At 36.1% G+C, this 19426-nt stretch overlaps 1 protein-coding gene across 1 annotated transcript; it reads left to right on the forward strand.

The window, feature by feature from the left end:
* Positions 1-2157, forward strand: LOC127077316 (plastid-lipid-associated protein, chloroplastic). Its single transcript, XM_051018711.1, has 3 exons — positions 1-685; positions 1210-1405; positions 1656-2157. The coding sequence occupies exons 1-3, from the start codon at positions 246-248 to the stop codon at positions 1968-1970; spliced, it is 951 nt and encodes a 316-aa protein (XP_050874668.1). The 5' UTR covers positions 1-245; the 3' UTR covers positions 1971-2157.
* The last annotated feature ends 17269 nt before the right edge of the window (positions 2158-19426 follow it).

The raw sequence follows: 19426 nt of genomic DNA on the forward strand, positions 1-19426 counted from the left end.
ATAAATAGAAAGGACAAGTTTGTCTTTTGATCTGAAGAACACACTCTTTTCGTTTCTCAACAACGTTTTCGTAAACACCTCTGAATCCTGAAAAATATCTCAACTCAACCATTTTGTTTCTTTACGACAAACAAATCTCGACCGTTGGTAATCGCGTCTTGCTGGAATCTTACAAACCCACCGCTTCCCTGTTCCTCTCCCTCAATAAAATCTCTGTTTTCTCTCTCTTTATTCTCACAACAAAAATGGCGTCTCTCTCTCACCTCAACCAGCTTCTCCACACCAACACCCTTCCAGTCACACCTCTCAACTCCACACCTTCAATCTCTCCCCCGACCACCACCGTCGGACTCCGAAGCAAACAGTTCGGAAGACCGATTGTGGTGGCAGATGTTTCGAGGCGGATGGTTTACGTTCGGTCTAACACGAACGACGATGAGTGGGGTACAGAGAAGGAGGTGCCTTCTCCGGCTGTGGCTGTTGCAGAGGTGAAGTTGACGGATAGTGAGACGGAGAAGCTGAAGAAGGCTTTGGTTGGGTCGTTTTATGGGACGGATCGTGGGTTGAAGGCGACGAGTGAAACGAGAGCGGAGATTGTTGAGCTTATTACTCAGCTTGAGGCTAAGAATCCAACTCCTGCTTCTAATGATGCTTTGACTCTGCTTAATGGAAAATGGATTCTCGCGTAAGTTTATTTGTTTTACTGTTTGATTTGATTCTTGTGTTTGTTTTTAGCTATGAACCACATGGATACTATACATGGCAAAAACCGAGTAGCCTCCGTGTGCAACTGCAATCCTCGAGCGTAGGAAGAATTTACTCTTTTTTGTTGTCAATGATGTGTCTTTTGAAGGGAACTTAACTACCATTTTATGCTTATTATTGATGTTTACATGATGTGATGGAACAACAATAGTACAATAACTTAATCAGAATAAGCTTATGACAGTGCTAGTTATCAAATAACAATAATGGGCAGGGTATAGCTATGTACTAGTATGAAGACAGAGCGACATTGAAATTGACACGTCGACATTGATAATAATTTGAAAAATAAATAAATCGAACATATTTACAAGTGTATGTGTGTGTCGTGTTGGTGACATATTTATAAGTTAAACACATTTTTTCAGAGATGTTGGTGCTACAAAAGTGTTTAGTTTGTGTTCTGCTGCTAACAAACTTATGGTTGAATTTATGGTTCCGCAGGTATACATCCTTTGCAGGTTTATTTCCATTGTTGTCGAGTGGACTACTGCCATTACTTAAGGTTGAAGAAATATCTCAGACTATTGACTCTGAAAGTTTAACTGTCCAAAACTCTGTTCAGTTTGCCGGTCCATTGACAACCACATCGATCAGTACCAATGCCAAATTTGAGGTTCGAAGTCCGAATCGTTTGCAGGTCTGTTCATCCTCCTTCTTCTCTATTAATCCCTCTGATCTTTAATATAAGAAATAATCAATATATTCAGTCTATATATAGTCCAGCAGAGAAATAATCAATATATCTAGTCTATATATGGTCCAGCATAGACACATTGATAATTCAAAGAATCTAAAATATAAACTTGTTCTTATATTAAGACCAGAAAGTGTATTATTTTTCCTGTGAAATTTAGGCTATTGGTCTCATCTTGCATGTTATTATTTAGATCAAGTTTGAGGAAGGTGTCATAGGAACTCCACAACTGACAGACTCATTAGAGATACCAGAAAATGTGGAATTCTTGGGTCAGAAAATTGATCTATCACCTTTCAAAGGCATACTTACTTCTGTCCAAAGCACTGCTTCATCAGTTGTGCAAACAATTTCCAATCAGCCTCCATTGAAGATTCCAATCTCCAACAGCAAAGCTCAATCTTGGTTGCTTACTACATATCTCGATGAAGAGCTGCGTATCTCAAGAGGTGATGGTGGCAGTGTGTTTGTTCTTATCAAAGAAGGAAGTTCTCTTTTGACAAACTAAAGAAAGTATAGTGGTTCACTTTCTTGGTCATTGTATATGTAATAATTTCCAGTTGTTCGGTTGTTCTTGTATATTCATGATAAGCAACACTGGATTAGATACAAATATGTTATAGTACTTGATAGTTTGGGAATCAAGATCTGAACTAAATTAATAGAAAAAATTGTGGAAATGACTTGTTATCTAATGTCTGGGACTCACAGTTTTGTATTTGTATCATCTGTTACATATTTTAAGTATATAGTTTTATTTTGTTGAAGTAAACATACTGATTGCATTTTCATTAAAATCAAGTTTTCAATGCTGGGTGGAGCATAATCAAAAGATTGGTAACTATTATAAAATGTGTTACTTATGTAAGCCATCATTTGAACTCTAGGCCTCATTCTCAAACACTAATTTGAATGACGCCTTAAGGACTTGTAATCATTTGTTTTTTTAATCTAGATTTAGGTTACTCTTTGATAAAATGTGAATAATTTATTCAATGTGAGTCAAACATATTAGTTTTTTATCATGTGTAAATTTTATCAAGGTAGATTATAATTAATTATATTTTAAGTTTATTTTTATTAATTTATGTTTTGGGCCGGTCATATTCGTCTTGGAACGATCACTTTGAGATAGTTCGGTATGGGCCAAAGCCTCTTGATCGACTACATGGTTAAGTTTCCAAAATCTTCTCTTTACCGTATAACCATCCTACATCTTGTTATAGGAGATTTGCGACTCATGCACATCCAATAGACCTCTGCATTTCATGATTTACGACTCATGCACATCCAATAGACCTTTGCATTTCATGATTTGCGACTCATGCACATCCAATAGACATCTGCATTTCATGATTTACGACTTATGCACGTCCAATAGACCTCTGCATTTCATGTTTGAAAGATAATGAAATCGTTATTCCACTGTCCTACATATATATATGGAATGACGTCAAATCAGGTAACAAATTTCAAAAACAATTTGAATACTTTATACTCCTTCATATACTGAATTGAGCGCCATTGTGCTAAGTTTGCAGGTACACTACCACTTTGTCGCATCGGAAGTTCTACTCCATCACAACTTCCGCATCTCTCTCTATTTTCGGTTCAAAGAGTGGCGCCGTTTATGGCAAATGATCTTGATTCCCGTGTTTTCTATGATTCTCTATGCATTCAGTTTTTCGGTGTGAAGTTTTCTTCAACCTTTGAATGAAGATCTAGCAAATCGAGTTCGGGACTCAATTACGTTCGATCAATTCGAACTCTACGTTGATTACAACTCACCGATTCTTCAGATCTTCAAATTTCAGCATCTTTGATTTCTTCGATCTTGGGAAATGGCTGGATCTAGAGCTATTCGTTTCGCCACCGCACGTGAAGTCACTATAGATGATGTTGCCGCAACACAAACAACTGTCAATCAACGGAACGCAATGTATCCTTCTCTTGGAGAAATGAATCTCAACATTGAGGTACCACCGTATCCAAACCTAATCCCTCATCCTCCAAGAACAAGGATTTTTCAAATGTCGCAACTTGGATTTCCAACTCCTTTTCCTGTTAAGAAACCTGAGATGTTGCATGGTTTCAGTGTTGTCGAAGCAAATCTAGGCGTTCAATTCGCAAATCAATTGCTCGACAGTATCTACAACATCATTCAGCAACGAAACTCGAAGGCGATGGAAGAAAGATTCTTTTGTTTAGGAAAAAAATCTTCCACCACACTTAGCCCCAAGCGAACACGATTCGAACGGTCGTGTCCAAAAGAAACCATTACATCGGTCAAGAGTCGACTGATGCAAGGGGACACCAAGTCTAGAAGTTGAAAGACTGTTCCAAAGGCAGAAAACACAATTTTCCTCCCTGGAGCCCGGCGGAGACCGTGGTAGACACGCTACATCCCTTGATCGTAGTGAATATCAGTCGACTAAGGTGCAACCTTAACATCCCTTATGTGCCTGGATCTTAGAAAGCAAGATCCCCAAGTCAATGCAAAAACCTCCCAAGTTGGGAGAATATGATGGAAGGGGAGACCACAGCGAGTACGTCTAACTCGTCAATGACCGACTCAACTATTACATTGTCGGTGAAGCTTTCAAATGCAAGCTACTAGCATTAACATTGGTCGGACCAGCTAGACTGTGGTTCAATAGTCTCCCCGACGGTTGCATTGAATCGTGGATAGACCTTTGCAATTGGTTATCCGTGCACTTTACTTCCCAGAAGAAACAACCAGTTACTATAGTTGTCTTGAGCAGCATCATGCAAGGACCAGAGGACATCATACGGTCGTACATCGATCGTTTCATTTAGGTTGTGGTAGAAGTATAGGGAGTCGAGGAAGCCCTCAAATGCTTGATCTTTGAAAATGGCCTCCTCCACGATAATCCTTTCCACACTAAGATAATAATAAAGTACGTAGGACTCAGGAGATGTTGAACCTAGCCCAGCCGTACATAATGTTGGAAGAGAAACTCAATACCTGCTTCGACAACTCAACTTCGGCCGCTGACACAAGTTCCAACTGCCCGTCGAGGAAGGAATCCCATCGGCAAAAAGGAGACGCTGACAGAGGGATGTACGGTCGGAAAGATAAGTACATACTTTTAAATACTATCCAGAATAAGATTTATCGGGAGTGCGCTAACACTGAGTTTCGAAAAGCAGGAATCCGACATCATTTCCCTATCCAGGAGTCTACCTTGACAGATAAGTCAAAGTACTGTCAAATCCACAAAGGACACAACACGTCGTTTGACGATTGTGTCCAGCTTAAGGATCCAATTGAAATAATTATTAATAAGGGTCGGTTGTCCGAGTATGTCATGGGTGGCAGGCGAGACCGAGAAGAGTCTCTGAAGACCAAGTCTCATACAAAGGTTTCCAAGGCAGGTCCCATCAGCTAAAAAAGAGAAACCGAAAAGGGAAAATGCTTGTATATCACTGTAATTTTTGTCGGCACGCCCTAGGAAAATCTCCCTTTCAAAGGGACGATCAAAAGGAAAATTGACGAGATGATGGTCGTCTACAAAAACAAAGGTAGTTCATAATCCAAGATCTTTGACTGATCTATGCTAAGATTTTAAGACTCTGATCAGTGCATTTTGATGCACGTTCTTCCATGTTTGTACTTAAGCATTTCTTCGGTTTTCTTTGATTATTTTTATGTTTTAATGTGTTTTCATAATTTATGTTATTTTTGCACTTATTTAATTTTCGTATTTAATTTTCAGCATTAGCAGCTTTCGCGAGAAAAATCATATCTTAAGCTAGGAGTATCGGATTGAGACGTGCTACCAGTCGATGGAAAGCTAAGAAAAAGGTCTATAACTTTTGTTCAGAAGTCGAGAGCTGAATCAGACTGTAGCAGGGCCAGAAATTTCGTTGAAGCTGCTGCATTATTTTTATATTTTGTTTGGGTTAGTTGTATTGGGTCTGGGTCGTACATTTGACCCGGTTGAGTTGTGAAACGGGTTTGGGTATTTTTACCTAGGTTAGGCAGCCAAAAACAGGGTTACGTTTTTTCTGTTCATGTACAATTTTTTGAGAGCTAGCAAGATGACTATGGAGAACTAATCCATTTTGAATCAACCTGCTGTAATTCAGAATTCGCTTTGAGGTTTTTATTAATTCCAATTTGTTTCCTTTGAATTCTTCTTATAATTCTAATTATTTGCTTAATCTAATTATTGCTATAGGATAGAATCCTTAAATTCGATTGATGAATGATGATCCCGAATCAATTTCGTGTTAACATAGCTTTTATTTTATCACGAACGATCAAGTTGCGTCTGCTTAATTCGCAATAGTTTTTAATATGTTTGCTTAATTCGGAATTTGGGAATATTACTCGCATAATTTCCTTTACGCTTGTTAATGGTAATTGTAATCGAATAGGAGCAGACCCATTAGGGATTTGGAATTTTATAAGAATCAATGATAAGTCGGAAGATGATGCAGTAGGTTGGTTCGTGTCAACTTATTCTATAATCACTTTTTTTAATCACTTTTCATAATCACTTATTCTAAATCGAATTGAAACCCTCATATTTTGTTTTCATACTTGGTTAATTTGTCAAGAGTCCTTGTGATACGATACTCGAGGTGTCGCTTTCCGTTTACTATATATTATTACTTGTTTTGATCTGCGTGCGACAGCGGATCAAATTGGCGCCGTTGCCGGGGACTCTTGTAGATCTTAACCATTATTATAATTTTAGGTATTGTGTTTTAGCATTTTTTTCTAAACTTCTTGCGGTTTAGGATAAAAAAAATCTGTTTTTAAACAAATTGTCTCATATTATTCCGATTTTTTGTCGATTCATTAGGAAAAAATCAATAATCAAAAGCCTCTATTTATGAAATAAATAATGGATGCCGCCCTAAAAAACCGAAATTCCTTATTTTTCTATTTTTTATGATTTATTTTCTTTTTTTGTGGTTTCAGAAAATTCCGCAAAAATTCTCAAAATTCTTAATTGACGTTATTAGTTTAGTTTTCGTGTTTTTGTAATTTTTTATTTTATTTTAATCGTTTTTTTCGTATTTCAATTGTTTTTACTTAATAGGGACATTGTCGGTATTTTCCTATTTGTTGCTGCATTGCTGAGTTAGTTGTGTTTTCTCATTATTTGTTGATTTTTTTTCTTTTCTATTAAGTTTAACATGGATGACCAAAGAACTCTGAGAGAACTTGTTGTCCCTGATGTTGATTATAATGCTTTGTGTATTGAATATCCTATTGCTGTCAAATCCTTGATTGGGAACATGTCACTTAACTCCCAACAGTTCATAACAAGGGATAATTTTGTGGTCCAAGCAAAAGGTGTGAATGAGATTCAGGTTTCTTTTTCCAACAATGCTCTAGAAACCAGAATTGATGAACTTACCTCTTTAGTGAAACAATTGATGCTACCCATTCCACCATCACCACCATATAATCCTCCACAAGTAACCACCTTTTCACCTTCTGAACCTTCACTAGAGGAACTTGTCAAACAAATGACCGCCAACAATCTCCAATTCCAACAAAGGACCGATTCTAGCATTCAAACCTTGAACACGCAAATGGGACAACTTGCTACTCAAATAAATAACATGCAAGCCCAAGGGTCGAACCAGCTTCCAGCCCAAATAGTTGTCAATCCAAAGGATTCTAATGCTAATGTGAGTGCGATTTCGTTGAGATCTGGAAAGGTTACAGAAACAGCCCCAGAAAAAAATAAAAACATTGTTAGTGTAACACTTGAAAATAAACCTGAACCTTCTATTGATGTTGAGGTTGAAAAAAAGTATGTATCATCAATCCTTTTCCCAGAAAGAGTACTGAAAAATAAGAAGATTGACGAGGAAGAGCATTCTGTTTTTCAAATAGAGTTGGTTTCTGAAGTTGTTAATGAAGTTTATTCTAATTTGTTTTCAACTGATTTTCCAACTTTTTCGGGTTTCGATGATATTTACTCATGTGATGATTGTACTAACACTAACCTTTGTGCTGTTTGTGCTAAGATTGATGCTGCCTTGCAGGGTGACAGTGTAAATGAAGTTGTTTATGTAGCTGAAGCTCTTGACATTTCGGCTGCCCCAAACATACAATCCATTGAGCAATCACATTCTGTAGAGCCTAAACCACTTCCCGAGGATTCATATTATTCATCAAAGCTTCAACTTAAGCAGAAACATAAGAAGGGAATTGGATGGACCTTGGCTGAGACTCGTGATATTAGCCCATCCATATATATGCATAGGATCTCACTTAAAGATGTAATAAAAGTAGTGAGGCAACCCCGTAATCCTTTAATTCTTGATGTTATGAAAAAGGAGATCATTTTCACGCGCCCATTCAACACTTTTACTTATCAAAGATTCTTCTTTGATCCTGGAATACAAGGTGAATACACTAATCAAAATTTCAAGGTCAATGGACACTACCCAAAGCTACTACATGAGAACCCGACTTTGGAAGAAGAGACTATAGAAGAGCTCTCTTTGGGAAAGGCTGCTTATGCAATCACTTATCCTCCTTGACTCCTCGGGTGTGTTCTTTCCTTTCTCTCACTCTTATTTTACATTTATGTCCTTTCATTGAGGACAATGTATATTTTAAGTGTGGGGGAGGGAACCATTTATTTGTTTTAATTTCTTTGTTTTTTTAGTGTTTTGTTTGTTTTCAGTCATAAAAAAAAATGCATCTTCTTGAAAGTTTTAGGCTATAGGTTACTTTAAGTCGAGTTTGCAGAGACTTGGGAAAAATTCACAAGATTAGTATTGTTTTAACACCGTAAGTCTCCTGCATATGGAAATTGAGTTGAATTTTTATTATGTTTTAGCCTTAAATTCTCATTCTCTGTCAGCTCTCGAGTAGTTTATTTCAGCAGTCAACACCATCTCACACACACTCTACGCAGGGAAGCCGATGAATATAAGTGAGTGTTCCGAAAAAGAAAAAAAAAAGAGAAAGAAAAGGGAATGCACCGTCTAAGTTTGGTGACCCTCACCCGGTCACTTAACCCAACGGTTGTGGAACCTTCAAAAAAAGTTGGAAATAAGACTCTTTTGTAGTTGGTTCAGCGGGTTCTGGTGCTGAACTTGGTAGGGCGGATTACGGTCCGATCCCCCGCAACTACAATTGAGTAAGCAAAGGGTTATGCCACTTAAGTACCAGAACCCCGTGCAGAAAATGATCAGAGTCACTAACCGGTCGCCTTGCTATGAGTGTGTGGAGATAACGGGCTTAATGTGATTGCGCCTGAATGAAAAAGAGCCAAAGAAGGATGAGTAAGTTAGGCTTTAACATAATAACATGATTCGAGTTAATTTGTCTATTCAGGAGGTTTATGACTGCACAATTGTGGATTAGTGTTCCTACGATATCCTTAATGTGCAAGATTAGTACCTATCGATGCAAACTTAACCGAAGAAGACTTGTAGCCTAGGATGAGTAACTAATGATGTGTTTGTGTTTTCTTTGTTTTATTTTAAATTTTGCTCGGAGTGCAAAAGTTCAAGTGTGGGGGAATTTGATCAGTGCATTTTGATACACATTCTTCTATATTTATAGTTATGCATTTCCATGTTTTAGTTTGGTTATTTTTCCCTTTTAATGTGTTTTTATAATTTATCTTATTTTTACACTTATTTGTTTTTCGCAGTTTATTTTCAGCATTAGCAGTCTGCACGAATAAATTCATAACTGGAGCTAAGAGTATCGGATCGAGGCGTGCTACCAGTTGTTGGAAAGCTAAGAGAAAGAGTTACGACTTTAATGAAGAAGTCAGAAGCTGATTCGGAGTGTAGACGTCTCAAATAATTAGTTGAAGTTTCGTACTTTAGGAAATATTTTCTTTTGGGCCATTTGTTGGGCCGAATTTAGGTTTTACGACCCAATTTGAATTATTAGTGAAACCCTTATTCTGTTTAAAAGGGCAGCCGTAGTATGGTAGCAAATACACATTATTCACGATAACTTTTTGCTTTTGTGCGATCATGAAGAGGAACTAATCTCCTTGAGTCAATCTGCTGTAACCGAATTTCCAAGGCTTTGAGTTTTTATTCTATCAATTTAATTTCGTTCTCTTTCAATTCTATTCTATGAAATTTCATTTGCTTAATTTGTAATTTGTGGAATGGTTTTGATTAAATTCGTATGATTGCATTTCTAACTATTAATCGCCGTTTTCGTCGCTTTGTCGTTAAATTGCGTTTGTAAATCGTGTTTGCTTAATTCACGATTGTATTTATCCGTTTGCTTAATTCGGAATATAGGAATATAAATCTGTCATATATCTATTGCGCTTGTCAATCGAATTTGAATCGAATAGAGATCGAAGCCGTTTAGGGAATTGGTAGGTAAAAACCAATGATTAGCTGGAAACCGAAAACAGTAGATTGACTTATTTTATAATCGCTTATTTTAATCACTATTTTTGCTTTGTTTTCTAAATCGACCACTAAAACATAAACCCCCCTTAAATCGATTTCATTAGGTTAAGAATAATACAAGAATCCTTGCGATACGATACTCAAGGTGTCGCTTCCCGTTTACTATATTTTATTACTCGTTTTTGACCCGTGTGCGACAGCGGATCAGACTCTAAGAAGGTTGGTGGCATTTCTAATGAGCTATTTTTGCTGGTAATCACAGCCACCATTGAATAGTTCGACGTCTCTCGGAATTTAATAGACGGAGGAAGCTCGTGTGACATGTTCTATTCGTCGCTTTTTTTAAAAACGGGAATAGATAGAGGAATCCTAATACCATATAACAACTCAGATCTGTAAGCATTTAACATGATGACCACTTGCCCATTGGGATATGTGGAGCTGATGGTATTTGTAGGAGAGGAAAGATACCTTCGATCGATCAATACTCAGCTTCTGGTCATCCCATGCAGTAGCATTTACAATTTCATTCTGGGTAGGCCCTTCATGGTAGCGTTGTACATCGTACCCCCGCTCGTGCGCTTGAAGCTCAAATACCACAAACTTCATGGAGAACCGTCTGTTTTGTGCGCCGACCTCAAAGTTGCTAAGAAGATACATCAAACACTCCATAGGGACCATGTTGAGGGCATACCTATGGACATTAATATGGCCTCCCTCATCTATCAATTTCAAAGAAGATCACTAATTTCACATACTGGTTGAATCAAAGTTCGACTAGAATAGAAGATCACAACTAGCGATATCTAACATTCAATCGTAAATTTAACTAAAAGAATCTTATTGAGTACAAAGGACATGACATGTTATAATACCTTCCCCTTGTGTAATTGACTCTTGAACCCGAATTTGGTTGCAACGACCATCTTCTTTTTATTTTAAGGGTTTTTATCGATATTTTCCCTTTCCTTCTTTGGAATAAATAAAGTTTGGTGGCGACTCTATTCGAATCATTTTTCCTCGAGCACGTGAACGCTTCGCGAAGGATCGTATTTTTTAAGATGCGACAAGTGGCGACTCTGCTGGGTAAATGCTCTGAGATAGAGATATTCAAGCCTAACTTAGTTCTATTTGTAATGTTTGTTAGCTTTATTTATTTGCTTTCTTCTATCTTTCACCTTTGTGTATATCTTATATTTTTCTTTATTATTATTATCTTGTATCTGTTGTTTGGGTCCCATCAGCTCTTGATATGGATACTTTGATTGCTTCAAACATTATGGGGAATACTCTCTACCTGAGTCTCCCGACAAGTAATTTTCCGTAAGCTTTGATGTTTTCATTAGGATTTGTGACTCTAAGGATCTTTGTAAAACATTGAACCTTTTGGCCTACTAGGAATTATGGTTGCATAGTACGGTTCTCCGATATATTTTTCTCGTAAGGGTCAGTACGAAAACCTCACTTAGAGTAGATTCCCTTGAAGGAGTTGACACCCGCACTACAATAAATAACGATTTCCATACGAAGCTTTCACCTCGAACAATAGAAAATTGAGGTATAAAGTCAAGGCGTGCTATTTTTTATTATTTAAAAAATAAAAAATCTTATATTCCCTCGGATTTTCAAAACACCGAGGTGAAAAAATAACTCAGTACAAACTTCGATTCCCAGCTATCGCAGTTTATGATTTTATTTGTTTATAAGTGTAAAGAAAATGTTCGAACCATTCAATTTTCTATTTAACTGAGGCATAAGATAATAAGATTTTACTATAAAAAACACTCAATAAATAGATTTTACCCTAGTCCTTATCAATATGAAATCGCCCCAAACTCGCAAACATCATTCTTTGGGATGGATTACAAGACATAAAAATCTTCAATGTTCTTCTATCTTGAACATAACATTTTTATGCCCCTACAATCTATCTCACATAATGGTGTTGATGTTGTCGTTTTTGTATTTTTGGAATACTCAATCTTTGAAGAGTACTCAGTTGATAAATTGTAAGTGTAGAAAATCATTCTTGTTTAAAAAATATATTTTAAAGGGTATGCAGCAAAATTTGAATATCACCGAAGATTTGTTGTAAATAATATATTTTAATATTATGTGTAAATAATATAATTAAAAAAAGAGTTATTCACCTCAGTTTTATAATAAAATCGAGGTGTTTAATAATCATATTTACTATAAAAATACTCGTTAAACAGATTTTACCCTAAGATTAACTTATATGTAACCGCCTCAAAGAGATATTCATCAAACGTCATTTTACCCAAGAGATTTGTTGGAAGAGTTTTGATGAATATTTGTTGGAAGAGATATTCACAACCGTCTATTTGATCATGAGTTGCTACTACAGATCTCTGGGATGGATTGCAAGTGCTGAAAACAAAAATTCTCATTTAGAAACATATCTCCAGGGTCGTCCCAATCAATTTGGAGGCCCTGTTCTATTTTAAAATTAGATATTTAATAGATGAAAACACAACAAATTAAAAAATATATATATTTTATTTAATTGTAAATAAAATTAAATATATAAAGACAAAGATGATAAAAAATACTATGTAGAAATTTGATTTATCGAAGTTTAGTTATTTGCGTCTTTCTTCTCTTACCATCTTCGATTTATAAAAAAAAAGTTCATACCATTTAATAAAAGAAAAAAATTCTTTGAACAATTTCTACAATATTAATAATGAAGTATTTTATTTAATAAACAATCAACAATGTAAAATTATAAATTTTCAAAGTCTCACAACTACTATTTCAAATTTATTAATGTAGCGATTCACAATGATACAAAAATATAAATATTTTCAAAATTACATCTCAAAATCTTTCATAGGTCTATAAAATATATTAATAAATGAAAAAAATTAATTAGGTTAATTGCGATATTAAATTTTAAATAAATTTAAATGTAATTTATTTAGATTATAGGTTGCTGGATAGGATATACTTCAATATATTAATAAAAAAAAATATTTATTAAATTAATTGCAACATTAAATTAAATTTAAAAACAATGTGGTGGCATTTTTTTATAAAAGTAAAAATATACATAAAATGTAAGAACAAGGAATCAAACCCAGGTTGTATTACTACCAAAATAGTATGGTCACTGCTAAGCTACACTACAATTATATATTAAAATGGAATTAGTGATATATATTCGTTAGTCTTATATTTATATTGATCTTATCTATCAAATTCGGGGCCCTAAAAAGTCGGAGGTCCTGTGCGGTAGCACTCCTCGCACCCCCACAGGGCCGCCCCTGCATATCTCTAGCATCTTGCATAGGACCTGGACATGGAAAATAAAAATTCTCATTGGGAAACATATCTCTAGTATCTTGCATGGGACCTGGACCTGGAAAATAAAAATTCTCATTGGGAAACAAATTTTACAATGTATTTTTAATATCATGTGTAAAAAATGTAAAAAAAAAACAGTTTATTCACCTTGGTTTTCTTCGTCAACGAGGGGATAGTTAAGCATTTTTTTACTATATTCAATGCCCTTAAACAAATCTTTGTCGTCTATTTAATATTTATCAATGCTCAAGAATCTGCCATTACTGATCTGTATGAAACCTAAGGGACATCCATTATTAAAGGATGCTGAATATGGAAAATCTAACCTATATGAAACTTGAAGCGCTTGAAACATAAAGACGTGTGAAAAAGTTCGCTAAGATGGATTGCAAGAGCATAAACTTACTTGGGTTTAAGGTTTATTTTCTTAAATATTTATTTGAGCACAAAATTATATATTTGAATATTGATTTTATTTATCTAACCCTTATTTTATTTTGCTCCATAATCAAATGCATGCAAGATCCGTAGAGAATAATCTTGCACCCAATATTTGATCTTTCCCAAGATTTAATAATTCAAAGATATGAAATCTAGATTTTCAAGGAAATTTATTTTTATCAAGATCCCTAAGGAATTTGATTTTTATTTATATCTCTAGGGAATTTGATTTTTATTTTAATATTTTATGTAAATAATGTAATATTTTGGGTAAATAATGTAACAAAATTTCTTTTTTTAAATGAAATAATCTTACCCATCAGTTTTCAAGATAAACCGAGATATAAGATATGCTAGTTTTGAAAATAATAAAAGTGTTGCCGCTGGGGTTCAAACCCATGTGCATATAACATTACCCCTTGGTTTTTAAATCACCGAGGTGATAAGTGGCAACTTTTTATGACGCCCTTCGTTACCTCGTTACTGCAGTCAAGGTAAAATGCATTTCGCGTCCGACGTTAAAAGCAATTTTTGTAGTAGTGCCAACAAGTAATTTTCCGTCAGCGCTAAACGTTCTTGAAGAATTTGTGACTTTTGGAACCTTGACTAGAATCCCGAAGTCGATGATTGCATATTATGGGTCCCCAAGATGTTTTTCTTGTAAGGATCGACACGAGGACCTCACTCAGAATAGATTCCCTCGAAGGAGTTGACGCCCGACAAATAATTTTCCATAAGCGATAAACATTCTCGTGAATGCGTGACTCTAGGAACCTTGGTAAACCCTAGATCATTCCTGGTGAGAACCCTATGTGACAAGGAAATCAAATTTATATTCTATCTGTACCTCATACTTATGAGACCTTGTACCTAGAAAAACAAAAAAAAAAATGCATTGCATTCACTCACATGCCATTGCATCCACATTTCATCAGCATGCATGCATATCATTTTCCAAAAAAAAAATCATGTTGTCTCTCCTCGTCTTAAAAAAACAAGTTGATTCCTTGCCATCCGTACGCCACCCACGCTAATACTAGAAGAACGATAGATCAGATTCAACAAAAACAAGATGCTATGCGGGAGGAGATGGACACCATCAAGGGCAAAGTTGATCAAATTTTAGAAACCACGATGGCTCTGGCCAAAAGAGAAGAAGAACTTCACAATCCTACAAGGAATGTTATTCCTATTCAAGGATCTACTTCAAGACATGCAGTTCCCAATCCTGTTATGTATGGCCTCCCTCTAGGATCTACTCCTTCGTTTGAGGGAGTTTATACTTAACCAATGCATGCTTCTGTAGTCATCGATGAAGTTATTGCACAAGGGCCTTCAGTTGTTAATAAAATTCCCCTTCCTCTTACTGATGAGTAACTCCAAGATGAATACAAAATGCAAAATTATCATGGGGATACCCTGGTAGTTAATCGTGTTGCTACTCGGGATTCTGAAGCTATCCAGATGTTTCGTGCTTTGGCAAAAAAATTGAGGGTCATAGAGGGGCACAACTCAACAAACATGAGTGCCCTATAGATGTGTCTAGTACCGAATGTAGCAATTTCCCCTAAGTTCAAGGCACCATAATTAAAGAAATATAAGGGCCTCGGTTGTCCCAATATCCATATAAAGATGTATTGCCGAAAGATGGTTGCGTATGCTAGGGATGATAGACTCATGATTCATTGCTTCTAGAACAAATTATCACGGGCATCTCTATAATGGTACATGCAGTTGGAGCGCATCAACGTGTGTACTTGGGTTGAGCTTGTCGAAGTTTTGCTAAGCAGTATAAATACAATATTGACTTAGCTCCAAACTGCACTCAACTCCATTGTTTCACCTGTAAGAACAAAAATTGTGATACAACAGATTCCTTGATTTTGATGATAACAAAGGATGAAACCAAAAATGGCACCCTAACGAAAAGTTTCTAAGTGTGCAGGACTCTGATGACATCATCAGATAGAGTACCAGATCAGAAGTATATTATCAAATGATCAGAAGCTCTGAAGAAGAAACAAGTTCAAAAAAGTCAAACTCTGAACTAAACAACAAGTATCAGAAGCATCTTAACAGGAAGTAAGTCCTAGAACCTCTGACTCTGAACAACGCTTTCTGAAGAATCTATTTAGATCAACATCAGAAGCAAGATTCCAAGGTTCTCCAGAAACACAAATACTCTGATTATGGATTTGCTAATCATGAAAGAGTAACGTTGAAGACAAGTAAAGATTTTCAAATGGATTTCCTAATTGAGAAAGAGACGTTAATCTCCAATCTCAATAAAGAAAATACTACTTGTGGTAAGTAGTCATTTCAAGAAGAAAAAGTCATCCTGCATTAGCTAATTATGTGATGGTGTAACTTCATCTCAATATCCACCAGTTTCAACTACTACTTCAACTGATCTATATAAAGGATTGCAAATCAACTTTCAGCAACACACGAGAGAACAATCAGTAAGCCAACAAGCCAAAATTATACTGAAACACCAAGTCAAGAAAAACACTCTTTCTCTCTAAGATATTCACGAAGCTTTTGCTTATAACGTGAAAAACTCTTGTTCTTAACACTGTAATATTTGCTTTCTTAGAAGCACTCTAGATTACAATTTATCTTTCATCTTTTGTTTGTTGATTTCCTCAAGTGACTTAGTGTAGTCTGTAGACTTGAGAGGACTAAGAGATTTTTCTCTTAGGCGTTGTTTGTAATCTTTCAAGATTAGTGGATTAAGTCCTTGTTGAAGGCGAAATCACCTTGGCCGGGTGGACTGGAGTAGCTTTGTGTTATAAGCGAACCAGTATAAAATCCTTGTGTGATTTTCATTTTGAAAAGCGCTTATTTTTCCAAACAATTCAAACCCCCCCTTTCTTGTTTTTCTCACCTTCAATTGGTATCAGAGCTCTGGCTCTGTTATTGATTTTCTAATCAAACACTTAACCGTGTAGAGAGATCCAGTACGAGAAAAACAATGGCCCACTCAAATGAAAGAGATTCCTACAATGCCAAGCCTCCTGTTTTTGATGGAGAAAAATTTGATTACTGGAAAGATAGAATCGAAAGTTTCTTTCTGGGTTATGACGCTGACCTCTGGGACATTGTCACAGATGGATACACACCTCCAGTCTTAAATGGAGCTGAAGTTCCCAGAAGCAAAATGTCAGAAGATCAGAAACGTGTCTTCAAAAATCACCACAAGGCCAGAACAATACTTCTAAATGCTATATCATACAACGAATATGAAAAAATCACCAACAGAGAGACAGCCAAAGATATACTTGACTCTCTGAAGATGACCCATGAAGGAAACTCACAAGTCAAGGAGACGAAGGCTCTGGCGCTTATCCAGAAATATGAAGCCTTCAAAATGGAAGATGACGAAGCTATAGAGGCTATGTTTTCTAGATTTCAAACTCTTATTGCAGGTCTTAAAGTATTAGACAAAGGATACACGACTGCAGATCATGTTAAGAAGATAGTCAGAAGTCTGCCAAAGAAATGGAGACCTATGGTTACTGCTCTAAAGCTGTCAAAGGATCTGAACAATATCAGCCTTGAAGAACTTGTTAGTTCTCTCAGAAGCCATGAGATAGAACTAGAGGAGGATGAGCCTCAGAAAAGGAACAAGTCCGTAGCGCTTAAGTCCAGATCTGAAAGACGGAAGCCTGACAGAACCAAAGCTCTCCAAGCAGAAGCTGAAGATACTGACGATTCTGAACCAGAAGACTCTGATGATGAAGAAGAGTTGTCCCTACTAACCAGAAGAGTCAAGCAACTCTGGAAAAAGAGGAACAACAACTTCAGAAGACCAAGACCCAGAGGGGATCGATCAGAGTCAACTTCAAAAGGTAAAGCTAACAAAGATATTACCTGTTATGAATGTAAAGAAACAGGTCATTACAGAAATGAATGCCCCAAGTTGAAGAAAGACAACCCTAGAAAAGAAAGCTTCAAGAAAAACACCTTCAGAACAAAGAAAGGACTGATGGCTACCTGGGATGACAGTGAATCTGGATCATCAGAATCTGACTCTGATGAACAAGCCAACGTAGCACTCATGGCTACCACATCCAACTGTTCAGACGAAGAATCTGAAGAGGTATTTTCTGAACTTTCTAGATCTGACTTAGAATCATGTTTGTCAGAAACTCTTACCTCTTACCAGAAATTAAAACAAAAGTTTATAAATATTAAAGGCTGTCTTAAAGAAAAATTTGAAGAGTGTAGTGAACTTGAGATAACAATTCTATCACAAGAAGATACAATCAAATCCTTAATGTTAGAAAGAGATGAAGCAAAAACAAAAAGCTCAGAATTAGAAGAAGCGTTGTCTCAAGCACCACAAACTTCAAATAAAATTATTTATAAATATGAAGAAGCCTTTCAATAATTATGGCATCCATGATTTATGGAGTAAGTCAGAACAATAAAAGGGGAATTGGGTATGATCCTAAGGAAGATAAAACTTCTACAAGTGATCAAATTAAATCTCCTTTTTCATATCACTACACACACACACAAGAACACAAATTTAAAAATGCTAGAAGACCCAAAGTTATAAGAAACTCTGGAAAAACTAATCTAAAAGGACCCAAAAGATTCTGGGTACCGAAAGATAAGATTATCTATGTTGCAGATATCCTATGCAGCAAAGTTCAGACACCAGTCATGGTACCTGGACTCTGGATGCTCGCGACACATGACGGGAAGAAAGTCTATGTTCCAAAGTCTGGAACTTAAAGACGCTGGATTTGTAGGCTTCGGAGGAGATCAGAAAGGAAGGATCAGAGGCTCCGGAACTATTGGTAATGGTACTCTTCCCTCTATATCTGATGTTCTTTATGTAGAAGGATTAATGCATAACTTGTTATCCATAAGTCAATTAAGTGATAACGGTTATGATGTAATCTTCAATCAAAAAACATGTAAAGCCATTAATCAAAACGATGGCTCTGTCCTTTTCACAGGCAAGAGGAAAAACAACATTTACAAAATAAATCTTTCTGATTTAAAAAATCAAAATGTTAAATGTCTAATGTCAGTTCACGAAGAGCAATGGGTATGGCATAGACGCTTAGGCCACATTAGCATGAGGAAACTTTCTCAGCTAACTAAACTTGAGTTAGTCAGAGGCCTACCTAAACTGAAGTTTTCTTCAGATGCTCTGTGTGAAGCTTGTCAGAAAGGAAAATTTTCAAAAACATCTTTTAAAAAGAAAAATGTTGTTTCTACCTCTAAGCCTCTGGAACTTCTTCACATTGACTTATTTGGTCCTGTGAAAACAGCATCAGTTAATGGAAAGAAGTATGGACTAGTCATTGTTGATGATTACAGTCGCTGGACATGGGTAAAATTCCTAAAGCACAAGAGTGAGTCTCACTCTGTATTCACAAGTTTCTGTTCCAAAGTGCAAAAAGAGTTTGACTCTAAAATTATTAGAGTCAGAAGTGATCATGGTGGAGAATTTGAAAACAAAGATTTTGAAGAATTATTTGATTCTAATGGAATATCCCATGATTTCTCCTGCCCTAGAACTCCACAACAAAATGGAGTTGTAGAGAGGAAGAATAGGACACTCCAAGAGATGGCCAGAACCATGATCAATGAAACAAATGTAGCAAAGCACTTTTGGGCAGAAGCTGTAAATACAGCGTGTTATATTCAGAATAGAATCTCTATAAGACCTATTCTAGAAAAGACTCCCTATGAATTGTGTAAAGGAAGAAAACCCAACATCTCATATTTTCATCCTTTTGGATGCTCTTGTTTTATATTAAATACTAAAGAACATCTGAACAAGTTTGATTC

Source organism: Lathyrus oleraceus, chromosome 1 (assembly GCF_024323335.1).
Source record: "Lathyrus oleraceus cultivar Zhongwan6 chromosome 1, CAAS_Psat_ZW6_1.0, whole genome shotgun sequence".
NCBI lineage: Eukaryota > Viridiplantae > Streptophyta > Magnoliopsida > Fabales > Fabaceae > Lathyrus > Lathyrus oleraceus.

What these genes read in the sequence shown, in the direction of transcription:
- LOC127077316 (XM_051018711.1), top strand. Translation starts at nt 246, where the DNA reads ATGGCGTCTCTCTCTCACCTCAACCAGCTTCTCCACACCAACACCCTT. An exon ending in AATGGAAAATGGATTCTCGC is followed by an intron (nt 686 to 1,209) that starts GTAAGTTTATTT and finishes ATGGTTCCGCAG; the next exon opens with GTATACATCCTTTGCAGGTT. An exon ending in GAAGTCCGAATCGTTTGCAG is followed by an intron (nt 1,406 to 1,655) that starts GTCTGTTCATCC and finishes GTTATTATTTAG; the next exon opens with ATCAAGTTTGAGGAAGGTGT.